General features: G+C 49.3%; 1 protein-coding gene across 7 annotated transcripts in view; it reads left to right on the top strand.

The window, feature by feature from the left end:
- The window catches only part of DOT1L (DOT1 like histone lysine methyltransferase), a 77,710-nt gene that overhangs the window by 35,122 nt on the left and 17,828 nt on the right, over window positions 1–24,760 (top strand). For all 7 annotated transcript variants that reach the window (XM_039385625.1, XM_027717220.2, XM_027717218.2 and 4 more), the window contains exons 8-23: window positions 747–802; window positions 3,408–3,487; window positions 5,325–5,393; window positions 8,356–8,462; window positions 9,314–9,355; window positions 11,137–11,220; window positions 12,461–12,695; window positions 14,013–14,126; window positions 15,458–15,549; window positions 18,603–18,704; window positions 19,241–19,378; window positions 20,244–20,369; window positions 21,332–21,804; window positions 22,035–22,158; window positions 22,871–23,017; window positions 24,291–24,417. In XM_039385625.1, coding sequence (XP_039241559.1) covers window positions 747–802; window positions 3,408–3,487; window positions 5,325–5,393; window positions 8,356–8,462; window positions 9,314–9,355; window positions 11,137–11,220; window positions 12,461–12,695; window positions 14,013–14,126; window positions 15,458–15,549; window positions 18,603–18,704; window positions 19,241–19,378; window positions 20,244–20,369; window positions 21,332–21,804; window positions 22,035–22,158; window positions 22,871–23,017; window positions 24,291–24,417 — 2,116 coding nt within the window. The remainder of the gene's footprint in view (window positions 1–746; window positions 803–3,407; window positions 3,488–5,324; window positions 5,394–8,355; window positions 8,463–9,313; window positions 9,356–11,136; window positions 11,221–12,460; window positions 12,696–14,012; window positions 14,127–15,457; window positions 15,550–18,602; window positions 18,705–19,240; window positions 19,379–20,243; window positions 20,370–21,331; window positions 21,805–22,034; window positions 22,159–22,870; window positions 23,018–24,290; window positions 24,418–24,760) is intronic.

Raw genomic sequence — 24,760 nt, 5'->3', positions numbered from 1 at the left:
TTCTGGGATAAACCATCCCCTCACCCCTCCAAGGGCTGTCATTGTCATTAATTACAGAGCTGCATCTTGTTTTTCCCTCTCCTCTTATCTTCCTTCCCCAACCCTCCTCCTGCCTGACCTGTGGCACAGCAGAGGGTGGCCCTTGGGTTCCCAAAACACCCCTGGGAAAACATTGCTCTGGGGAGAGCTTTGTGTTCACCTGGGGCTGCTGGGGTGCCATCAGGAAGGTGCTGCCGAGTCACTGGAGTCAGGACTGTGTTTCTTTTCAAATAAGACCTTTCTGTTCCTTCACTTCCATCCTGAAGGTGGTGGGAGCAGTTGGGGTTTATATTTAGCCCCACAGGAAATCAGGTGCCTGAGCTCAACAGGAGCCTGGATTTGGGTTCCCAGCAGGACTGTTCCCAGCCTGTGCTCAGCTCCCTGTGCTGGCCCAGCCATGGAGGCATTTGGGGATCAGCTTTGGAATCTCCATGGATCACAGCCCTCCCAGGGCACTAAGGATACCCAGAGACCCTTCCTGGGGTATCTCTAGGTGGGAGCAGGGAGGGAGGCACCTCTGGATCTGAGGAATGAGCAGAGCCAGCCCTGCCTGGTTCATCCCCTCTGTGCTCCCCAAAAACTTCCTCTGGCCTTGGCTGTTGTGGGATCAGGGAACTGGCACAGCACGTTTGTCCCTCTCCAAAGGAAAAGGGCACAACATTAACTCCTCTGTGTGTGTGTTTTTGTGTTCTTTGTCTGTTTTTAAGCTGGAAAGAGGTGACTTCCTCTCAGAAGAGTGGAGGGAGAGAATTGCAAACACAAGGTACAGTACAGCCATTGAGTGCTGCTTTATGAACTGGAGACTTGGGAGTTTGTATAATGGAAATTGGGAGCCTGGCCAGCTTTTTATATAGAATTTCCATAGCAAATACCAGAAGTTGATCTACCAGCTCCTATATTGGCCTCTTTAGATCCTGTTTTCTGACTGGAAGAATGGCTTTAAATGCATGTCCCATGGTATTACATCCAAGGGTGTATCCAAGATAAATCCTGGTTGTACAGACAAGCAGAAACCTCCATTTGTTTTGCATATCCCTGTAGTTCCTGTCAGGGATTCTGGCAATACACTAATTATCTTGGCTATGGGGGCTCACTTTCCCTTTAATAAAAAGCAAAAGACCCAAGTGAGTCTGTTCCAACTTAAATTGAAAATTCATTTCAGCTAATTGTCTTGAAGACTTATTTATGTGGAGAACTGTGCAGAGGGTCAGGCTCCTTTTTCTGAGGGAGCAAAAAGAGGGAGTAAATTTGTTAAAAACCATCAAAGTCATCTGTATTTTTAAAGCTTTGCATTCTTTCAGCCTTATGGGCAGAAAAAAGAAACCCTCTTTATTTTTACATGACCTTCTGGGCCACCCTGTTATGTGGGGGAATGAAGGCAGTTGTCAGAGAGGGCTCTGAAAGCCTTCAGTTGTGGCAATTCCTGGATTGCTCCCAAGGGAATGGTTTAGGAGCAGGCCATGGAGGAGGCTGCTGACTTCTGCTTTATTCTGGACCTCAGTTCCTTCTGGAGGTGCCTTTTCATTTGGGGACAGACTTGTCCCAGCCTTTCACTCCCTGGGGTTTGGCTTTGCTGCTTCTGGTTCCAAGGGCACCCTCCTCTGCTGCTGGGCCACTTCTTCAACTCAGTGAACCTTTTCGGACAGTTTTTGGCTGCAGGAGCTCTGAGTGCACAGGGAAGTGCTGGGAGGTGTTTATTTTGGGTGTCTCAGTGCTCTGCACAGACACCTCACCCTGGTGCAGAATCCCAGGATGGGTTGGGTTGGAAGGACCTTAAAGCCCATCTCATTCCAGGGACACCTTCCATGGGGCAGGGTGTGCTCCAGCCTGGCCTGGGGCACGTGCAGGGCTGGGGCAGCCCCAGGGAATGATGCTGGGAGCAGGACAAGGCTCCCCATGGCCACGTGGAACGAGCCCTGCAGGATGTGTATTCCAAGGGCTTGGCAGTTCCTGGGATCAGGGTGCTCTGGGCCCCTGTGCCTGCACGTGCACACGAGCCCTGGGCCAGCAGGAGCTCTGTACAAACACCCATCTGCCAGCTCTGGCTCTCCCCCTTCCTTTCCTGGATGTTTTCTACTCCCATTAATATGTTTGGCTCTTTTGCAAGGCCTCTTTTTTGGCACATGGGGAGGAGGAGGAGGAAGAAACCCCTGCTAGCTTTCCTTGCCAGGCAGGGTTTCCCAAATTTCCAAGTGCAAGGCGTAGCAAGAAGAGCTTTTTTTTCCCCTTGGTGTATAAACATTTTTTTCATTGGTGGTTTTTCACAGCTTTGGCTGCTGCTCTTAAACTCGGTGTCCTTGCTGAACACATTTCATGTGTGGAGGCTCTGGCAGGGGGGTTTTCCAGCAGACCTCTCACAAAGGAACCAGCTCTCCATGTGGGAGCAATGTGCCAGAATTGCTCTTTGTAGAACCCTGAAATCTCCTGAGCTGGAAGGGACCCACGAGGACCATCCAGTCCAACCCCTGCCCTGCCCAGACACCCCAACAATCCCACCCTGGCCCTCAGAGCGTTGTCCAAACGCTCCTGGAGCTCTGGCAGCCTTGGGGGTATTTGTTTTTCAGTTTGTGGCATGTTCTGTTTATCTCCCAAATACTTTTACCCTTTGTGGGGTTCTACCTCTGGGCAGGTTTCTGTGTTTCCACACGACTTTGTTCCAGGAGCAAAACCCCCTCCTTGGATGTTCTAACCTGGACAGAAAGAACTGACTCCTCCCTTGTGGGTGGGGGTGAAGTGCTGGGTTTAGGGCAGGACAAACGTGCTCAGGTGTCACTGTCTTATGGCATTACAGGGAATTTACAGCTGGAAGAGCAACAGGTTGTGGACTCCCCATCCCTGGAAGTGTCCAAGGCCAGGTTGGAGCAACCTGGTCTAGTGGAATGTGTCCCTGCCCATGGCAGAGAGGAGAACTCATGAGCTTTAAGGTCCTTCCCAACCCAACCCATTCCATGAATCTAAACCATATTTTGCTATTTTACTGTAATATTTGAAATGCAGGGGAAGAAGCACCAGGGTGAAATGAGGCCTGTTTGCTGAGCGTTGCTCTCCACGTGTGGTGGGAGTTGCTGTGTTGGTGTTGGATCTCACCCCAGCAGAGGGTGAAAACCTTCCTTGTCACATTGTTTTTATGTCAAAACTCCCAGGAGCTGCCAGAGCAGGACCCTTCTCAATGTTTTTAGATGTAACTGCCCGGGCTGAAGGTAAAGCTGAGGGCCTGGTTGGGTCCCTGAGCCAGAGGAAGGTGTTGGTTGGGTGGCAGCAGCCCTGGAGCTGGGGACAAGCAGTTTGTCACTGTCCCTGTGCCGTGGCTGGGGGGGTTGTGGTGTGTTCTTGGCTCCCTGTTCATCAGCCTGACCTTTCCCTTGCAGTGTTATTTTTGTGAATAACTTTGCCTTTGGCCCTGAGGTGGATCACCAGCTGAAGGAGCGATTTGCAAACATGAAGGAAGGTAAATCCTGCTGGAAGTGTTTCTCTCTTGGGTTCCTGGTCCCTGTGGGAGCTGGGGTGGGAGGGGGGCTGTCAGAGCTGGGCTGGGGATTTGTTCTGTGCCTTGGGGCCAAGTGGCTGCACCACAGGGGTTATTTCTTGGGCTTTCTGCTTCCCACCTTAACACCTCCTCACACCTACCTGGCTCCTTGGAGGAGGGGGACTGTGGAGCAGAGTTGGGCTGGGAGGAGCTGCTGCTCCTTCCTTATCTCCCATGGGAACCTACAAACCATGCAACAGCCAAGGGCAAACCTCCTGGTTCCCTGGAAGTGTCCCAGACCAGGCTGGACGGGGCTTGGAGCACCCTGGGCTGGTGGAAGGTGTCCCTGCCCATGGCAGGGGGTGGCACTGGATGGGCTTCCAACCCAACCCATTGCATGATTCCTGGCTGCAGAGGCTCTGGATAGCCAGTTTCTATAATTCCATGTGGAATTCACTTACTGGGTTCCCCTATTTGAAGTTGTCACATTTAGTGCTCGGTGTTAACTAATAAATAATGAAATAGGATTACACACTGATAAAATGTGGGTGTTGCCCAGGGAAGGGAACGGAGCTGGGAAGGGTCTGGAGCAGCAGGAGCAGCTGAGGGAGCTGGGGGGGCTCAGCCTGGAGCAAAGGAGGCTCAGGGGGGACCTTCTGGCTCTGCAACTCCCTGACAGGAGGGGGGAGCTGGGGGGGTCGGGCTCTGCTGCCAGGGAACAAGGGACAGGAGGAAACAGCCTCAAGTTGTGCCAGGGGAGGTTTAGGTTGGAGATTAGGGAATATTTCTCCATGGGAAGGGTTGTAAAGCACTGGCACAGCTGCCCAGGGTGGAGTCACCACCCCTGGGAGTGTTCAAACCACATTTGGACGTGGCCCTTGGGGACAGGGGTTAGTGGTGACCGTGGGGGAGGGTTGACAGCTGGACTTGCTGATCTTAAAGGTCTTTTCCCACCTTAAAAGAGCCACAATTCCATACAAACATGGCCGTTGTCCCTGGATGTCCTGGTGCTCCTTGGGAAGTTGCAGCCTGGGGGCACCCCCTGACCCCAGCATGGCCCTGCCTTGGCCCAGGGTGGCTTTTTTCTTTGCTCTTAACCACTGGGATAAGTAACAATTTTATTTGGCTGTGGCAGAAATTCCAAAAATAACTATTTCTGAAAAGAAAAATGTGTGGTGTGAACAAAGAATCTGTGGCTTCCCATGGCACAGCTTTGTGCTGAAATAAATAATGGGACTTTTGGGCTCTATTGCAAACCATAAAACCCCCCAAATTAAGCTGTTTTCTTTAATTTTACTGGTTTGGTTTTTAATTTTTTAAACCTCTTTAATGGTGGCTTAAAAGCAGTGGCAAACTGGGGACAGTTCAAGCACTTTTTATAATGAATAAACCTTATTTTTCTTTCCAGAACGTGCTCAGGCTCTGCCTTGGGCTGAATGACCCCAAATACCCATGAAATGGAGATTATGGCCTTTAAATAAAAGGGCTTTGGGGGCTTGTGTATAAAAGATCCCAACTTGGAAGGAGATAATTGAAATTTCTTTAGTTTGCCACTGAGAATCCATGTGCTCTTTCTTTTCCAAGTGTTATAAATCTGTCATTTTAAAGTGATCCTTGAGGTGTCACCTCAAAGATTGACTTTCTTGGAGACTGTCAGAATGAGAATTAGCTAATTTATTCTTTTTAATGATATGCAGGTGATAGTTTTATAGGGCTGCTCTTTAGGGCTCTGTACCAGGTTATATTTAATAAGTAGTTATTTCTAGAACAAACCATGGAGCTGACTTTGCTTTGCTTTTTTTCCCTTTTCTTTTTCCAGGTGGGAGAATTGTGTCCTCAAAACCTTTTGCACCTCTAAATTTTAGAATTAACAGTCGAAACTTGAGTGGTATGGTTGTCCTTTTTATTGTTCCTTACAGTTGGGGGTAATTCATTATGTGAACATGTCTGGGTTGGGATTTTGTTTCATTATCTGCATGAATTATCTGGGGTTTTGTTGCTCTCAAGAGTTGTGTAAATAAGTAGAAAATGCTTTTGGATTATTAGAGCACAAGTGCCAAAGTGACGTGGATTTAAACCCAGACTACCTAAAAACTACACCCAGCACTGGAACAGACACTTTTTATGGGGTTTGTGCTCCTGGATTTTGGTGTTTGGACCATCAAGGTGTCCCTGGCTGGGCAACTTTACAGGTGAAGAGAAATGAGGTGTTCAAGGGTGGATTCATTTCTTTGACCACAAAGAGCTGCAGGGACTCCCAGGTTACACTGTGGCTGATTGGATCTGGCCAGGTGAACCCCACCAGTCATGATTCCTAAGGCTTGGAAGTTATGGAGCCAGGCTGGGAGAGCTGGGGGGGTTCCCCTGGAGGAGAGAAGGCTCCAGGGAGAGCTGAGAGCCCCTTGCAGGGCCTAAAGGGGCTCTAGGAGAGCTGGAGAGGGACTGGGGACAAGGGATGGAGGGACAGGACAAGGGGAATGGCTTCCCAGTGCCAGAGGGCAGGGTGAGATGGGATATTGGGAAGGAATTATTGGCTGTGAGGGTGGGGAGGGTCTGGGATGGAATTCCCAGAGCAGCTGTGGCTGCCCCTGGATCCCTGGGAGTGTCCAAGGCCAGGTTGGACGGGGCTTGGAGCACCCTGGGCTAGTGGAAGGTGTCCCTGCCCATGGCAGGGGGTGGGACTGGATGATCTTTAAGGTCCTCTCAACCCAAACCATCCCAGGATTCCTTCAGATGGTCACCTTTGAACTCCCTGTGTGCTGTACACTGAGCACACAACCCTCTCCCTGCACACCCAGGCCCTGGGGCTTCTTTATTGCCAACAAAGTTTTGTGTTTTTCTTCTCCTCTGAACACCCCAGACTCGAGATTTGCCAGTGTTGTCCTTTGCAGGGGCATGAACTGCAGTTTTTGAGGTGTTAATGCCTCTTGTTGCTGGTTTTGCTTCTGAGCTGTTCTAAACTTCCATTGTTGGAATTGGGGTTGTGCTTTGCAGGGCCAGGAGTTGGACTCAGTGATCCTCGTGGGTCCCTTCCAGCTCAGCATATTCTATGTTCTGTGAAATTTCTCAAGGAAAAGAAGGATCCAAGCTGGGCTTTACACATATTTACTGTGTCCAGTGCAAAACATCCCCTAAATTGAAACCCCCCTTATTCCCTTCTCTGTGCAAACGTGGTTCCAGATCTCAAGCTGTGTTTGGTTTTGGCCTGACACTCCCCAACTGCTTTTCAAGAATAGGGATTTATGGACTGTCATGAAGTAAACTGTGCCCTTGGGAGTTATTTTTATTAGGCTGGAATTGTTGTGGATGTCCCACTCATCACACACCCAAACCTGCCCTTGGAAACTCTTCTCTGGGGCATCTCTTGGTTTTGGACCTTATTAACCATTGGGTCCTGGCTTTGCCAGTCCTTTGGTACATGGACTTGAAAATAAAAGGGAAAAAAGGTGGAATAGTCCTCCTGGCACTGCTCAAAGCTCTGGAAAGCTGGAATCCTGCTGTCAGTTTGCCCGTGAGACAAAGAGCCCGAGCAAAGCTCAGTCCCTCCTGCACAGCCCAGCAGAGCTTGGGGAAATGCAGGAAGGCACCTGGGGAGGTTTCAGTTAAACCTGCCCACAAAAATCCATGTTTTTGGCCTCTCCAGCCTTTTCTTTCCTGGCTTCTGCCCAGTTCCTTATCTCTCTGCTACATTTGGGAGGCTGGGGCCAACACGTGCTGCTCCTTTCACCTCATAAAGCCCTTTGTGACTGTCAGTGGAGCCAGATCTTTATCCCACTCCAGCTTTCACCCCACTGTGGATTCACTGGGAATGTTTTCTAGAACACTGAAGTTTTAGATATTAATGCTTAAAGGGAATGCTGATGTTAAAATTATATAGAAATAGGTAATTATAGAGATGGCTCAGCAAAAGGATGGATAACAACTTCCATAAGCAGGAAAATTCCAAGCACTCAGATAAAAGGACTTTGAAAGAAATCACCTTTGTGTGCTGCAAACAGGGAAAATTGTGGGAATAAATTTTAGATCCTAATCCCATTCTGTGTTTGGGAAATACCAGTTTCAAATGAAACTGTGCTGAGCCTGGGGCTCTTTGCAGTGTTAATGGCCTGTCCCAGGTGACCCTTCCAGGGAAATGTCATCAGCCATGGCCAGTGTCCTGCACGTGCAGAGGAGGGAATGTCACTGGTGTCTTGATCTGAAGGATGAACGGTTAAATAATTTACAAAATACACTGGAAAAGAAAAGCTTTAAGAAACACCATTTCCCTCAATACCAGTTTTGTCCTTAGTCCTTCCATCTGGAAGAAGAAATGGAAATGTGGAAAGAGTTGGACAAACAAAAACAAGGATTAAAGTGTGGTTAGAATAGGGGTTGAGGTTGCTGAATCCCAAACCTTGCTTTTGGCCTCTTCTGGGTAATTTCTCTTTAATTAGAAGCATTCCAGAATTTCTCCACTGGCTCAGTGGTTATGGGGATGTTTGAGGCACATCCCATTGCTATTAATTGTGGAGAACAAAACAAATAGAGGCAAGAAAGCAAATAGAAACCATGTTTGTGCCCAGTCCAAATATAGGGCCTAGTTTCCAGGGGCTGGGGATGTTCTGGGGCTGGGTCTGGCTGATTCAGTCCTCCTGGGCTGTTCTCTGAGACACACAGTCCTGTCTGCTAAAAGCTTGCACTGGGTTGTAATTGCAGAGGTAAAAGGTTGTGATGCAGCAAGAGAAGAAGAAATTCCCTCTAAACTCACTGCAGTGCTTTTCTTTAGGATATGACCCCCAGATTTCCCTTTGGTGTTACCTGGTGGGTTCAGCTGAGTGGAACTGAGGCAGCTTTTCCCTTTGTTCCCACAGATATTGGCACTATAATGAGAGTTGTGGAGCTGTCACCACTGAAAGGATCCGTGTCCTGGACAGGGAAACCAGTCTCCTACTACCTGCATACTATAGACAGAACCATAGTGAGTATGGCCAGCCTGGGCAGCATCCCACTGCCTGGGGCTTGGGAATGGTTTTCCTGTTCCTTTGGGGATTTGCAGACCTGTAACACACCCACAAGGAGTGGTTGTGCTTCTCTTGAGTGTGCAAACCACCCTGCAGGGCTTTGGCTGCTCCCCCCCCCCGTGGGTATGGACAGTGCTCTGGGAATGCAGAGTCACAGATATAATTCCTTTAGAATCCTGGTCTTGTGCTCGGAGTTCCTCACTGAGTGAAGACTGTGTGTCTCTGGTTCTCCCTGTGCTCTGTGCTGCACACACCATTTCATTTGGTCCTGTTCACCCAGGAAATCTCAGTTTTAGGACCAGCCAAGCTCCACAACAACCCTGATGCATCCACTGGTTTTTTCCCTTCGCTTAAAGAAAACAAAAAAACTCCTGTAAAAATGAAACCTTTTGTGGAGGATTCCTTTATTGCACAGTAATTTTTTTTCAGTGTGATTGTGAGGCTGTTTTCCTCACAGTCTAACAGTGCTTTTGTTAAAGAAGAAGCCAGAGTGGAGATAAATGGTGGAGTACAAGGGTGCAGTGGAAATAACCTGGTTGCCAGTTCCCCTCTGCTGAGGGGAGATATGTGACACAAAGCCTTCAAACAAGGCCAGCCAGGGCTGGGGATGATAAACCCTTGCAGAGGTTGGATTATGTCCCGTTACACAACAGGCTGTGTGGCTGAAAAGAGTGAATGGGAACGGAGCTTATCAGGAGCAAACCAGTCAGAATTCTGCACTTCTGCGTTTGTTTTAAGCTGATATTTTATTCTGATGTGCTCAGCTGTCATGGCTCTGAAAACAACTCTCTTCTCTTTCTATTTTCAGCTTGAAAACTATTTTTCTAGTCTCAAGAATCCAAAACTCAGGGTAAGTTTCAATCATTCGCTGTAGAAAACTCAAAAAAAAAGAAATGGAGCAGCCACTGAAGGATTTGGTCACAGATGCACAGAAGTGAGAGGAAATCAGATTTTCTTGATTAGGAAAGGGCAAGGAGCTGATTGAAGTGAAGCATCAGATGCCATCAAGCACTAATTCAATTATGTGCAGGGGATTCCTGATGGAGGATTAGTGGGGCAGCCTCCAGGTGCTTTCACCTTGCACTGGAGGTCTCTGAGGAGCTGTTTCTTCATTAAAGGACTGGAATTAAAATGCCAGAGGATATTTGGGATGTGCAGGGCTGTGTTAATCTGAAGTAACCTGGGGCTGGAATTCCCAGGAAGAAAACCAAGTGAGGCCACTTCATTTCAAACTTGAGGTGGATGTTCATCTTCGGACTGGCCTGTTCAGAACAGACTCCTGGGCGCTCTGGAATCGGGTTATTTCAGGCTGTTAAATTCAAATTTGGGAGTAAAAAGACTTCTTGGGGTCAAAACCAAAAATTGCAGGACAACATCCATGAGATTCTGACCTTCCCTGCTGAGAACAGGGAGGCCCCAACCTGCCTGTTTGATGCTCTGGGTGAGAAGTTCAATCCCAGAGGTGTTGGAATGGCCACAGTTCTGCAGATTAAATCCCACCTGGAAGGTGCAGGAAAGGCTTTGACTGAGCTCCTGGAAATTTCCTGTTTGAAAGAGGTTTTTTTTTTCTCTGAGAGAAAAAGAGATTTTATTTTTTTCTGAGAGGTTTTCTCTGAAGGAGGAAATTTCCTGAGAAATTTCCTGAGAAAATCAACCTTAAGAGTTGCTGCTTTTGTTTTTATTGATGTCCTTGACAGATTTGGCTGAAGGTGAATGGGGTGGTGATTAATGGCTTTGCCATTTCCAGTCATGTCAGGTTTTTAAAGTGATGTATCACAACATGAAAAGTTGTTGAAATATTTAATAATAATGAAAAATACAGCAAAAAACTCCAAAACCTGATACAGGGGTGGGGTTGGGAAGGGAGAATATGGGAAGAGATTGGGATTTAATCCCTGGCTGGAGGTTTGAGGTAAGGAATGCAGTGCATTCACCTCCCTGTTCCTTACCAGTGCTGGGCATTTAAGTAATATAATAATTTAATATTCAAATTATATCAAAAATTATAAATAGAAAAATATAAATATAGTTAATATAATTTATAAATGCAAATACAATATAACTATAAATATGTAAAAATAAAAATATATATAATATGAACATAATACAAATAAAAATAATGCAACAATGGAATATTTAAATTAAATATATTAATAAATATAATTATAAATTGCTAAATAGAATTTTGATATAAGTTATAAGTATGACTATAATAGAAATATACTAATATATAATGTTTAGATAATTAAAATTAATTTGGCAATTGAATTAATATACTAATTTAATATTTAACTTATCTTTATAATAATAAATACAATCATAATTTTAAATATATAAATAAATATAATTTATATAAATTATAAATACAAATGTGATTATATAAATAATATAAATGTATTATATTCTAGAATATTTATAATTAAAATATTAAACTGGTAATTGAAATAATATAATAATTTTATATTTAGTAATAAATATTAAGTTTTTTCCCTTTTCTTGTAGAAAACTAAGCTGGGAAACACAGTGATCTGTATTAAAATGTGATAAATATGCATGATATAATGTCAAATAAATATATATATGTGAGACAAAGACAAATTCTGAACTGACCTGCTCTAAACCTTTGTGCAGGAGGAACAAGAGGCAGCTAGACGTCGTCAACAGAGAGAAAACAAGAGCAACACAACGACTCCAACCAAGGTTCAAGAAAACAAGGTGACCCTCCTGCCTTTCCCTGCAGGGCACGTGTGTGCTGGGCCTGCCCCAGCTCGGGGGGCAGCAGGGTGGGCTCTGCAGGGTGGGCACAGCAGGGTGGGCTCTGCAGGGTGGGCACAGCAGGGTGGGTTCTGCAGGGTGGGTTCTGCAGGGTGGGCTCTGCAGGGTGGGCACAGCAGGGTGGGCTCTGCAGGGTGGGCACAGCAGGGTGGGCACAGCAGAGTGGGCACAGCAGGGTGGGCACAGCAGGGTGGGCACAGCAGGGTGGGCTCTGCCCTGGACACCCCAGCTGGGCCCAGAATACCGTGGAGGGAGTTGCTGAAGCTGCCCTGGGAAGTGCAGCAGTGGCTGTGGCACAGAGGTGTTGGGGGATGACTGGGGGGTGTCCCCTCAGCAGGAGCTCCCAGAGCTGTCCCCAGTCCCAGCCCAGCAGAGCAGCTCAGAGAGTCCCTTCTGCAGCTCAGAGAGTCCCTTCTGCAGCTCAGAGAGTCCCTTCTGCAGCTCAGAGAGTCCCTTCTGCAGCTCAGAGAGTCCCTTCTGCAAACACCCCGTTCCCTTCTCGCTCCCTCGTGGGATCCTGGGAGAGACGAGTGACTGTTCCTGCCCAGAAATACAAAGTACTGAGGGTACTTTGACTTTTAAATGAGGTTCAGTTGAAGAATTTAGTCAGTAAAGGATTAATAATCAGCTTTTCTTAGACAACAGGTTCAGATTTAGTGGCATCACAGAATGGTTTGGATTGGAAGAGACTTCAAAGCCCATCTCATCCCACCCCTGCCACGGGCAGGGACACCTCCCACTAGCCCAGGTGGCTCCAAGCCCTGTCCAGCCTGGCCTTGGACACTCCCAGGGATGGGGCAGCCACAGCTTCTCTGGGCAACCTGTGTCAGGGCCTCCCCTCCCTCACAAGGAACAATCCCTTCCCAGTATCCCACCCGAGGTTCCCCTCCCTCAGCATTTTCTTTCCTCTAATGAACAAATCCAGAAGAGAATGATCACAACTCCTTGGAAACAACTCTTATCCCAAGCAAGTCCACTTCACTGGCAAGCTATTAAACTACAGTGCATCAGTTTGCTTTCATAAAGTCATTAAGTGTACAGGCATTAAGGTATTATATATATATTCTAAGGTATTAAGTTTAAAGTTATTGAACACAGTCATTAATGTTTGCTTAAAAGGAACTTTACATACGGGGGTAGAAATGACTTAAAGAGCTTTTGGCTTTTCCAAACCTCTCAGGATTCTGGTGCTGAGGAAGAAAAAGCTGCAGCAAACTCTGTCAAAAAGCCATCTCCCTCCAAGGCAAGGAAGAAGAAGCTGAGCAAGAAAGGCAGGAAAATGGCTGGGAGGAAACGGGGCCGCCCCAAGAAGATGAACCCGGCGAGCACCGAGCGCAAGACCAAGAAGAACCAAACTGCACTAGAACTTCTGCACGCCCAGACTGTCTCCCAGACATCTTCATCCTCTCCTCAGGGTGAGTTCAGGGGGCCTGCAGAAGTGTCTGAGCTCTGGCTGTGCTTGGAGGTCCTTTATTGCCAGGTGCAGTTTGGTTTTGTGTCATAAATTCCCTGTGTCCACCTGTAAGAGGTTGGCCTTGTTTGACTCCCCAAAGCTCCTCCATCACTGCCCTCCTCAAGTGGACAGGAGAGAGAAAATATATCAAAGGTTCCTGAGTTGAGATAAGCACAAGGAGAGATCCCTCACTGATCACCATCAACTTGGGGATATAAATTGAATTTATTACTAACAACATCACAGCAAGATAATGAGAAGTATAATAAATCTTAAAAACATCTTCTCCACCCCTGGGCTCTCCCTCCTCCCCCCCAGCAGCACGAGGAGATGGGAATGAGGGTCAGGGTCAGTTTGTCACAGGTTGTTGCTGCTGCTGCTCAGGGAGAGGAGTTGGAGTCCTTCCCCTGCTCCAGCCTGGAGTCCCTCCCATGGGAGACAGTTCCCCGTGAACTTCTCCAACATGAGTCCATCCCATGGGCAACAGTTCCCCATGAACTGCTCAAACATGGGGCCCTTTCCATGGGCTCAGTCCTTCAGGAACAGGCTGCTCCAGCCTGGGCTCCTCTCTCCGTGGGGCTGCAGCTCCGTGCCAGGACTCTGCTCCAGCAGGGGCTTCCCAGGGGGTCACCTCCTCCTTTGGGCATCCCCTGCTCTGGAATGGGCTCCTCCATGTGCTGCAGGGGGGTCTCTGCACCCCCATGGCCCCCCATGTGCCTCAGGGGGGTCTCTGCACCCCATGGCCCCCCACGTGCTGCAGGGGCACAGCTCCCTCCCCATGGGCTGCCCCAGGGGAACCTCAGCTCCAGTGCCTGGAGCCCCTCCTGCCCCTCCTCCTGCCCTGCCCTGGGGCCCTGCAGGGCTGTTCCTCTCCCATGTTCTCACTCTGCTCTCTGCACCCAATTCCATCTGCTCAATAACATTTTTCCCATCTTAAATACATTATCCCAGGGGTGTTCCCACCATCTCTGCTGGGCTGGGCCTTGGCCAGCAGCAGGTCCATCCTGGAGCAGCTGGAATTGGCTCTGCTGGACATGGGGGGAGCTTCTGGCAGCTGCTGACAGGAGCCACCCCTGTAACCCCCCTGCCACCAAACCCTGGGCACACAAAGCCCACACAGCCCAGAGCAAAGCTGCCCTTGGGATGGGGTGATGGGCTGGGATCTGTCTGTGGGCACCTGCTCGAGCTCAGTGCTGGATCCCACAGTGTAAGTGCCATGGTGAAGCTGTTGTCCTTGCCCCAAACACTGACTTTAGGACCTGGCTCTGTGTCTCCCCAGATGCCTACAAGTCACCTCACAGCCCATATTACCAACTACCTCCTAAAGTACAGCGGCATTCGTCCAACCAGCTCCTGGTGACTCCCACCCCGCCTGCACTACAGAAGCTGCTTGGTAAGGCTGATTTACCACCTTGTTTGTCATGGGAACCCCCCCTTAGAGGTTCCTGAACGTGCAGTGAATCAAAGGGCTGATAATATCCACAGAGGAATGGTGTGCATGGAACAGGAGAGGGATGAGCTGCTTCCCACCTTCCCCACATCCCTCAGCATCATCACAAGGGCCCCTCTGCTGCTGCTCAAGTTGCTGTCTTGCTTTGCATTTGTTCTTTGGCATTGTTTCAGCTCTCATTTGATCCCAAAGGCAATAAACTTGGGTTCAGTAGGAATCCAAACTAACTGTAAATGGAAATGGCCGGTCAGAAATCACTTTATTTGAAATGAAAAGACTCTCTTGTAATGAAATGGTAGGATCTTAGGGAACACCATTTCCTCACAAAACTCAGAGCCAATAAATGAGATGCTGTCTGAGATTTTGAGGCCACAAAGGTGTGGTTGGAAGGAAAAACTTGCAGGGTGTTTTTTTGGGTCTTCTGTCGTCGGTCCCCTCCCAGCTATTTATGCTTTGGTGTTGGGCAGGAGCCAGTTTAGGATCCTCTGGGAATCTGATGTAATGGTCCCGTCTGTGTAGAGACCAAGGGCATCTGTGATGTCCTTAACTTGTGTTCTCTTGCTGTGGTGTCTTAGTTTAGGCTGATTTCTTTCTGTAGAGAAAGAGAGAGGAAAATAGTGACTGAGAGGGACATTTTGTGGCTGGGTGGGGGAGAATGACACTTGTCTGGACGAGGCTTTATTGCAGAAGTCTGTAGACCATGTTTGTGCAGCAGACTGGGCTTAGTCCTGTCATTGGCCTTAAATGCTGGAAGGGCTGGGGAGAAGGAGGGTCATTGCTGGAGATCAAGGATAATGAGAAGGGGAGAGTAACTTGGGTGTAGAGCTCATGTGTCTGTGTGGAGGGAGGAGCAGGAGGAGAACAGGCCCTGTGTATGGTGCTGGGAGGGTGAGAGTCTGAGCTCAGGGCTGGTTTGGGCTCCTGCAGCTCATCTCTTTTATTATTTCTACTTACAAAGACCTCAAATCCCTCAGCTCCTCTCTCCTCATGCAGACACACCACTGACACCCAGCACCTTCTCTGCCTGCTGGAGTGTGTTGTCATGGCTTCCACTGGTTCCTGTTCTGAGGAGCTGATGGATCCAAGAGCTCCCCTGGCACCAGGAGATGGATTTCCAGCATGTTCTAAATCCAGCTTTAATGGCTTGGCCTGACTTACAGTCCAAATCAAAAGAAAGCAAAGTGGGGAGAGGTGGCAGGGGAGCAAATAGGGGTAAGTAGGATTATTGCTCTTATTCTCTGTTGGAATTCATCATCTCCTGGTTTCTTTTGCAGACTCTTTTAAGATCCAGTACATGCAGTTCATGGCTTACATGAAAACCCCTCAGTACAAAGCAAGTCTGCAACAGTTACTGGAGCAGGAAAAGGTAGGTCTCATTTTGAGCATTTCTAAACAAAATTACCAGACTGTGAAGTACCTTCAGTGTGGGGAAGAATGCTGGGCATGGGAACTGTGGGCACTTGGAGCAGAGCTGCACCAGGCCAGGGATAAAGGCTCTGCCAGAGTCCTGCTTAGGCTGAATGACTGTTTAAGCATCTTATTGCAAACTCAGTCACTCTTTGTGTGCTTAAATCTGCAACCTGGGAGAGAAACCCATCTCCTCTGCCCTCTGTGCCTTCCCCCTGATAAGGCTGACTCGGAATCATGGAATGGTTTAGGTTGGAAGGGAACTTGAAGCCCATCCAGTCCCACCCCTTGCCCTGGGCAGGGACACCTCCCACTAGCCCAGGTTACTCCTTTGATCCAAGCTGGCTTTGGACACTTCCAGGGATCCAGGGGCAGCCACAGCTGCTCTGGGCAACCTGTGCCAGGGCCTCCCCACCTCCCAGGGAAGAATTCCTTCCCAATATCCCACCTAACCCTGCCCTCTGGCAGTGGGAAGCCATTCCCCTTGTCCTGTCAGTGTCTGCCCATATAAAAAGCCCCTTTCCCTCCTTTTTATAAACCTTTAGGCCCTGGAAGGGGCTCTCAGGTCTCCCTGGAGCCTTCTCTCCTCCAAGTGAGCACCCCAGCTCTCCTGGCTCCAGAGCAGGGGGGCTCCAGCCCCCCATTCCAGGGATGTTCCACCATGGAAGCAGGAGGGGCTCAGACTGGAATAAGCTCCTTTCCCACAAGGAGAATCCACCCCAAAAACTCTCCACACATCAAACCCTTCTTTAAACCCTTGGAGCATCTCTGTGACCCTTCATTCATTTAAATTTACCAGGTCATGGGCTGGAATTCATGGAAAGGCAAGGAAAGCCTGGAGCTGGCAGGGGGATGTTTCTCTGCTGTGGAACCACCAGCAGAGGGAGGAAATTTCCTGCCTAAACCTCTTCTTGTATTGCTTTATCTCAGTTCTGAATGTCTTATTTGCTGTATCAGTCAGCTCTGATGAGAGAGACTGTGCCTGGTGCTGTGGAGGAACCTTTCCCAGTAATGCTCAACAATAAACTTTAACTTACAGTTAAAGCCTTCCAGGGCCTAAAGGGGCTCCAGGAGAGCTGGAGAGGGACTTTGGACAAGGGATGGAGGGACAGGACAAGGGGAATGGTTTCCCAGTGCCAGAGGGCAGGGTGAGATGGGATATTGGGAAGGAATTGTTGGCTGTGAGGGAGGTGAGGCCCTGGCACAGGTTGCCCAGAGCAGCTGTGGCTGCCCCTGGATCCCTGGAAGTGTCCAAGGCCAGCTTGGATCAAAGGAGCAACCTGGGCTGGTGGAAGGTGTCCCTGCCCGTGGCAGGGGGTGGGATGGGATGAGCTTTAAGGTCCCTCCCAACCCAAACTAGTCTGGGATTCTGTCCCATTCCAGCTGTTGGTGGTCCCTGTGGAAGCTTTGCTTTGCTCTGTGGCCTCTGTGAAGTGCCAGCATAAAGCCATGGGGTTGGTTCCTGGGGTTTTCCATGCTGGGAACTCTTTCCAGTTGAGAGGGTTGTGCCACCCTGTTCCTCGCTGGGAGCTGATTCATCTGGGGTGGTGTTCCTGCAGACCTTTCTCCTGTGCTTGTTTCCATTTGGTTTCACAGTCCATCAGCACTTTGAATTTTCCTCTTTCTCCTTCAACAGCAGATTTTTTGCTTGATCTGCACTTGTCAGGAAAGTCAGCACGAAGGGAACTTGCCTTGCACAAAGGGAAGGATGGGGTGCAATTCTTGTGCCCTACACTGAGAAAAGTCGTCCCTTGGTGTGTGTGTCCAACAACTGTTCCAGACTTTTAAACATTAAAATGAAGAATTCACTATGAAAATGTTTTTAATGGGGTGTTGCATGGCAAATGAAATCTCACAGAGGCAGAACTTGGCTGGGTAAGGGGCTGTGTGGGGTTTATTCCATAACTCTCTCTTACTATAAGGGTTTGAAGTACAAGAAAAATATTTCTGTAATAATCTTAAAAGAAGCTGCTGGTTCCCAGCCTGCCCTTAGATGGAGCTGTCAGTCCCTGCATGGCCTGGAAGGGCTCAATGAGGTGTCTGATGTTGAAAACAGAGATGGTTTTTCAGCATCAGCTCTGCAGGGACTCAGCTCTTTCCCAAGCCAGTGGGAGCTCAGTGCCAGAGCTGGGTTTTCTTGCACGTGTGGAACTTGCCAGCACTGCTCCTTCCCTGCTTGGGATCACAGAGTCATGGAACCACTGAGGCTGGAAAAGATCAAGGTGCTTTTTGCCCTTGTTCTCCACCTTTTTGGGGTCAGTGCCTCAGTGTCTGCACAATTCCTGCTTGGCCTCAGCAGCAGAAGCTGGAGAACAGGGGGATCTCCAGAGCTCTCTTTCCTTGCTGCCTCATCCTTTATTTATCCTTGGATAAATGAGGCTCTTCAGCCAGTCCTGTCCTGCCTTTTGCTGCTCACCCAGTGTGTGGCCATGGAGTGAGTGAGCAGGAATGTTCTGGGCAGGGAATGTGCTGGGAGTGGGTCGGGTGACCCCCTGAAGTTATTGTGGCACAAGTAGTACAACTGGTTTGGCTTATTTATGACTTTCTTCCTCCCTCCCCCTCAGTGTATTTTCATTTACTGCATCTCTTCCATGAATGTTGTACAGGGAAAAGGAATTGGGACTCTGGGGATTTAGATCCAGTTCCCAGTTTGGTAACAGATTTCATACAGATAATCTTTCCCAGTGCTATTTCTGCCCTGGCTGATGTGATTATTGCTGCTGCTTTACAGTGCACTGGAAGGATAAAAATGAGTTTTTAGGAATTTCTTGATTGTATTTTACCAGAGAGCAGGAAAAAAACCTCCTTAAAAGCTCTTTTCAGCTGACTTAACTTCCCCAGGTATCCCACAGTAACAAACAGAGGGTCACAGGAGGCTGAGCTGGGGGAGCTCAGGAATCTCCTCAAGTTCACTCCCAGTGTGCTACACGAACCAGGTGTGAACATCTTCCTGAGATGGACCGTGCTGCAACTGGTGCTCAGGGTGTGTTTTCTCACTGTTCCCTCCTGCAGGAGAAGAATGCCCAGCTCCTGGGCACAGCACAGCAGTTGTTCACCCACTGCCAGGCCCAGAAAGAGGAAATCAAAAGGCTCTTCCAGCAGAAGCTCGATGAGGTGACCCTGGGGGGTGGGACTGGTGCTCTGAGTCAGCTGTGTGCAAACATTTGTGGCAAAGCTGAACAAGACCAGGGCAGTCTGAGGCCTTCAGCCTCTGTTTTGCTGCAGATCAGGCTCAGCAGTGTGGGATTTGTGTCACACTCTGGCTGTGTTCCGTCCTCGTTGTTGGGATTGTTGTGGGTCACTCTGTGTCCCAGGGAAGGGGGACAGGCCACAGACATGTGATGTTCAATGCAGGATTCATCCCCTGCTACTCCAACAAACTGTGTTGCCAATGCAAGCTCAGAGGAAAATGTGGGGGCTCTCCACAAAAATAGTATTGTTTTGGCTGCAAGACCCTAAATGCCTTCTTTAAAGTTGAAGAGCAGCTCCAAGGTACTTCTGTCCTTCCTTGTTGTCCCTGAGCAGTGACAAAGGGCCTTGGAGAATGTTCCTGTGGGCTGCCCAAGCTCTTCAGATCTCCCCAGTGCCCCTTTGGAATGTGACAGTTGTCTGAAATTACTGACTGATCCTTCTCACTCCTCATCTCGTAGTTGGGAGTGAAAGCTCTGACATACAACGACCTGATCCAGGCTCAGAAGGAAATCTCTGCTCACAACCAGCAGCTGAAAGAACAGACCAAGCAGCTGGAGAAGGACAACAGTGAACTCAGGAACCAGAGCTTGCAGCTGGTGGGTACAGCCCCTGGGCTGAGCACGGGGGATGCTGCTCTTTGTGGAGGACAGGGTGTGGGCTGGGGCTGCACAACCACCCACCCTCTGTTACAGAAGAATTCAGGGGGACCTTTTTCGGGTGACTTTTCTTTGTCTCTGAGCACATGCTGAGGTGACAGTTGGCTTTGGCCCAGCTGTGTCCCTGAGCAGCTCTGGGTGTCACTGGGGTTTGTACAGGGCTTCCTTTGGCCAACACTCTTGGGGTTAGTTCTATAACTCACACTGTTACAGAATCATGGAATCATTAAAGTTGGAAAAGACCTTTAAGATCATCAAATCCAACCTTCAGCACCTCCCCAAGTGCCACATCCACACGTTGTCTGAACACTCCCAGGGATGGTGACTCCACCACTGCCCTGGACAGCCTGTGCCAAAGCTTCACAACCTTTTTGGTGAATAAATTTTCCCTGATATCCAACCTAAACCTTCCCTGGTACAACTTGGATCTGTTCCCTCTCCTCCTGTCCTTTGTTCCCTGGGAGCAGAGCCTGACCCCCCCCAGCTCCCCCCTCCTGTCAGGGGGTTGCAGAGCCAGAAGGTCCCCCCTGAGCCTCCTTTGCTCCAGGCTGGGCCCCCCAGAAAGTTGAAGAAGGAAAATCTGGGTGTGGACACAGTGAGGGTGGGTGGCAACACTATTTTTAATAAGACCCAAACTACCTTCTGCCACCCCCTGGGGGGACACAGGACCGAGGTGGGAGGGTTTTTCAACAGGCCAAGAAGCTTCTTGCACATCCATTGCAAGGTCCATGGCTGTCAGCTGTGTCTGGGGTGGTGGGAAGAGGGGAAAGGTGTTGTTTGATGTGTTTGTGCCCTGTCTCTGCAGCTGAAGGCTCGGTGTGAGGAGCTGAAGCTGGACTGGTCAACGTTGTCCCTGGAGAATTTGCTGAAGGAGAAGCAGGCGTTGAAGAACCAGATTTCTGAGAAGCAAAAGCACTGTTTGGAACTGCAGGTAGAGAGCAAGAAACAAAGTTGAGTCACCAACTGGGGGCAGCTCTTGGGCAGTTAGGGGTGTTACACTAAAGGTGATGGTAAAGGAGAAACCAGGGACTGCTTTTTTTCCCCTTTTTTCCCTTTCTTTTTTTTTCTCTTCTTTTTTTTTATTGTTCCAGAGATTAATCTTTCTGTTAGAGTATTTTAGTAAATACTTCCTTTTAAAGGAAGTAGATGCTATGTCCTGATTCCTGGGTAATGCTGTGGAAGAAGGAATCGTGGTTTACAATTACATATAATTAAAAAACATGACTTGATAGAAAGAAAGGTCCTGGTTGGCTGAATGTGTGGTTTGATGTCTCAGTTTAGGAATAACAGAATCCCAGAATGGTTGGGTTGGAAGGGAACTCAAATCCCATCCAGTTCCATCTCCTGCCATGGGCAGGGACACCTTCCACTATCCCAAGTTGCTCCATCCTGGCCTTGGACACTTCCAGGGATGGAGTGGGAACCAGTTCCCACAGAATGGCACTTACCATAGTGACAAGAAATTAAACTCCTTTTTGTGAAGAGCTTTTCTTTCCCTGTGCAATTGGCTCTAGAGTTATTCCAGCCTTTTGCTGGATGCCTTTGCATGGGGTGACTGTTCCCTTCAATGACTGGCAATACTGAGTTTCTGTCTATATAAGTGTACATATTCTCTATATGTAAGTTGGAGATGTTTTATGTTTGGTTTTAAGATCTGGAAAGTTCTTTCCCAGAGCCTCTGAGCCATTCTCCTCACCTGGGCCTTTTGGTCTAAAGTTGAAATTAGTGTCTCAGATTTTGGGTCCCTTGTCCTGCCTCGTTGCCAGAAACGGGGACACTTTTCCTGAGAAGCACGTGGAGGCAAAGCTGTGATAGAATGTTAGATGTGTGATAGAACATGTGATGGAATTGTTAGGAGTGGTCTTTGATCACTGCTCTCCTCTCCACGTCCAGATCAGCATCGTGGAGCTGGAGAAGAGCCAGCGGCAGCAGGAGCTGCTGCAGCTCAAGTCGTACACACCGGCGGAGGAGCCCCTGTCCCAGCTGCACAGCAAAGCCCCCCTGGGCCGGGAGCCCGAGGCCGAGCACGGCAGGTTCCAGCTGGAGCTGGAGTGCTCCAAGTTCCCCCTGCCCCAGGTGAACGGGATGAGCCCCGAGCTGTCCATGAACGGCCACGCCACCCCCTACGAGCTGCAGCACTTGGGCCGCGCCCCGTCCAAGCAGAACACCCCCCAGTACCCCCCCTGCCACCTGGAGCACGACATCGTGCCCTGCACCCCCAGCCACGGCAGGCAGAAGGCAGACAAGGTGACCAGCCTGGCCCTCCCTGACTACACCAGGTTTTCCCCAGCTAAAATAGCACTAAGGAGACACTTGAACCAAGACCACGGAGTCAACGGGAAGGCGACGGCCAGTGAGATACAGAGGTGAGGGGGGTGATGGGGGAGGAGGGGGTTTAATAACAGTGTTTATTTGGATTGTGGAAAAATATTTTTCAAAGGGGAGGTTTCTGTATTTTAAAAAGTTTTGTTTCAAGAAAACAAAAATTGTCAACTTCTGGAGTAAATAAGATGGGCTTTGAGTTTGGCACAGGAATTCCTTGCAAGGGAAAAGTCAGTAGTTTTTGTGTCCTAATAATTGTGTGTTTTCATTTCAGAGCTGAGCATGTCAAAGAGAATGGCCTTACATACCCAAGCCCTGGAATTGCAAATGGCATAAAGCTGAGTCCTCAGGAAACTCGGCCCTCTTCCCCAGCGGCCTTACCCAGTGCAGGAGAGAAGGTGAGGGATGTGCTCCCCCTGGGAGAACAAAGGGAGGCTTGGCAGGACTAGGGAATGCAGGAATGGGGCCAGCTTGGCATGGAAATGGCACAAAAGACAGCAGGTGGGGTGCAATAAAATATTAATAAACTGGAGTTGGTTAGGGGAAGAGGAAGATGTGCTTCCTCTGAAGTACTGGTTTGCATGTGACCTGCACCAGGAAAGCAGTGGGACTTTTTTGACCTGGCAGTGTCTGCTTGAATTTGGAAAGTAGTGTCTTTCTTAGTCATAAAAAGTAACAAAAGAATGGTCCCTGCAATTGGGCCAGCCCTGGATCATACTGGGGCTCATCTCAGAGCAACAGGTGCCTCCAGGAGCAGGTTGGTTACCATGGAATTGCCATGGCCACTCCAGAGGGCTCGGGGTATGAATTCTGTCATCTTTTCACAGAGCTCTAACCAAACCCCAGGGAAATGAGCACCTGAGGCATCCTTTTCCTGAGGCCTGGGGCCAGCAGTGGCTGTAATTCCCAGGTTTCTGTGCTGTGGGATGTTGCTTTCCCACGAGCCTGGTGCTCTTCCATCCCTGCCCTGCCTGTGCTGTGCAGTCAGTGTGTGATTGTTTCCAAAAGGAGGGGGAATGACACAAAGACAGGAACAGATTATCGTTAGCTTAAAAAACCTTTTCAGCAAGAACACGTGAAGGAACTTGGCTTTTTCTTTTTGATTTACAGGTTTTGAGAGAGAGAACCTCTGTGAGTAATGGAGAAACTATCACCAGCCTCCCTATCAGTATTCCTCTGAGCACAGTGCAGCCCAATAAACTCCCTGTTAGTATCCCTCTGGCCAGCGTAGTCCTACCTAGCCGTGTTGAGAAGGTGGTGAGTAAGGGATTGTCAACACTTTCCATCCCTAACCAAAACCCCAGTGGGCAGGAATGGGGGTGCTGAGCCCCAGGAACCTTCACTGGGCTCCTCCTGGCTGCGTGACCCTCGGGGCTGGGGCTGCTGGGGCTGCTCGGAGCTTCTGGAAGTTTTCCCTTTCCTGGGTCTCTGGGGCTGGGGGGATTTCAGCCAGGGAGGAAAGGGAAGGACATGCCTCAGGGCATCCTGGGCTTGAGCGTCTGGCTGGGTGGAAAAGCCTGAGAGTGGCAGTGGAAGCAGAGAGTTGCACGTGGCAGTTTGTTCTCAGCCCCTCCTCCGTGCAGGAGCGTGGGAGGGGAATGGTTCTGCCTCAGTCACCCCAGAGCTGTTTGCTCTCAGCACACGTGTGGAGGATGGGCTTGAACAGCACCTTGGGGCTATGAGACCTGGTGTGTGAGTGCCTGCTCTGCAGCAGAGAACTTTTGGGGCCATCTCTGTTTGACCTGTGACAAGTCCGTGCCTCTCTCAGTGGAAGAGGAATTTAAAATAGTCCAGTTTCTCCCCCAAGTGTTGCAGTAGAGAACTGGGAAGTGTTTCTGCTCTCACTGAGAGCTGTGAGTTCAGAGTCCATCCCTAGATGCCTGTCTTACAATCCCAGAGTGGGAAAGCTGGACTTGGTTCACAGTGTTGAATCCATTACATTTTTCCAGCTGAAGACTCCTGGTTTTAGCAGAACCACTGCCCAGCTCTGAGCAGAACCTGTATGTCCTCAGGGAGAGAGAACGTCAGCCCTGGACGGCACCAACCCCTCCAACACATTGTTGGCTCAGGCTGCCATTTCACAGGGGTTTTCCCTGCTTTAGGAAAACCCCCTCGGGGAGTGTCCCAGAGAACGTGGCCTGAAGCACCTCATGTTCAGTTTGGGGTTGTTTGGGGGAACTTTGTGTGGCCAGGACTGGGGACAGGATACAACCTTTAGGTTCTTCCCTGCTGCCTGTGAAGCAGTGGGATGAGGCATTCCTGCTCTGATGGTCCTTGAATATTCTGGGATGCTGAGCCTGCCCTCCCTCTCTGCACGGGGTCTGCTGTGTGCTGGCCACTGCTGCAGTGGAATTAATCACAATATTTCTGTCCCAAAACATTCTGATCCACGTTTTCCTCAAAACAACCGGAATCTGGGACATGTAGGAAGCAGAGCCACTTCCCGAGGTAGAACCAGTGCATGTGAATTTGGTTTAAACTGTGGATTTTTTGCTTTTTGCTGTACTGAAATGCCTGTTTCTCTCCCCAGAGAAGCACACCTAGCCCAGTTCATCAGAGCAGAGACTCAGCAACACTTGAAAAGCAGATTGGTGCTAGTTCTCATAATGGCATAAGCAATGCTGCTGGAAACAAGCCTCTGGCTTTGGCTACCTCAGGTAACACCTCCCCTGTGCACAGGTGCTCTCGTGTGGGAACAGCTCCCAAATGCTCCCAGCTGAGTTTTCCCAGCGCTTCTTGTCAGGTCCTTCAGGCAGAGCTGGGTGAATGTGTGTTCTGGACCCAGCACTCGGAGCCCCACAGCCTGGGTGATGCTCTGAGGCAGGAGGTGCCCCCAGCTTGGGTGTATCTGGGATCAAGGGTTTGGTTGAGGTGCCTTTGGCTGAGCATAAATAAATAATTGCTTTTGTAAACTCCGTGTGGATCAAGAGCCTCCCACCTTCCCAAACCTGCAGAGTATTGCCCAGCTGTGCCAGGAGCTGGTGGGCTGGCTCTAAAGTT

Source organism: Pipra filicauda, unplaced genomic scaffold (genome assembly GCF_003945595.2).
Source record: "Pipra filicauda isolate LSUMZ 115617 unplaced genomic scaffold, ASM394559v2 scaffold423_size595307_pilon, whole genome shotgun sequence".
Lineage (NCBI taxonomy): Eukaryota > Metazoa > Chordata > Aves > Passeriformes > Pipridae > Pipra > Pipra filicauda.
The sequence above is the reverse complement of the archived record's forward strand: the minus strand, read 5'-3'. Positions and strand labels throughout refer to the sequence as shown.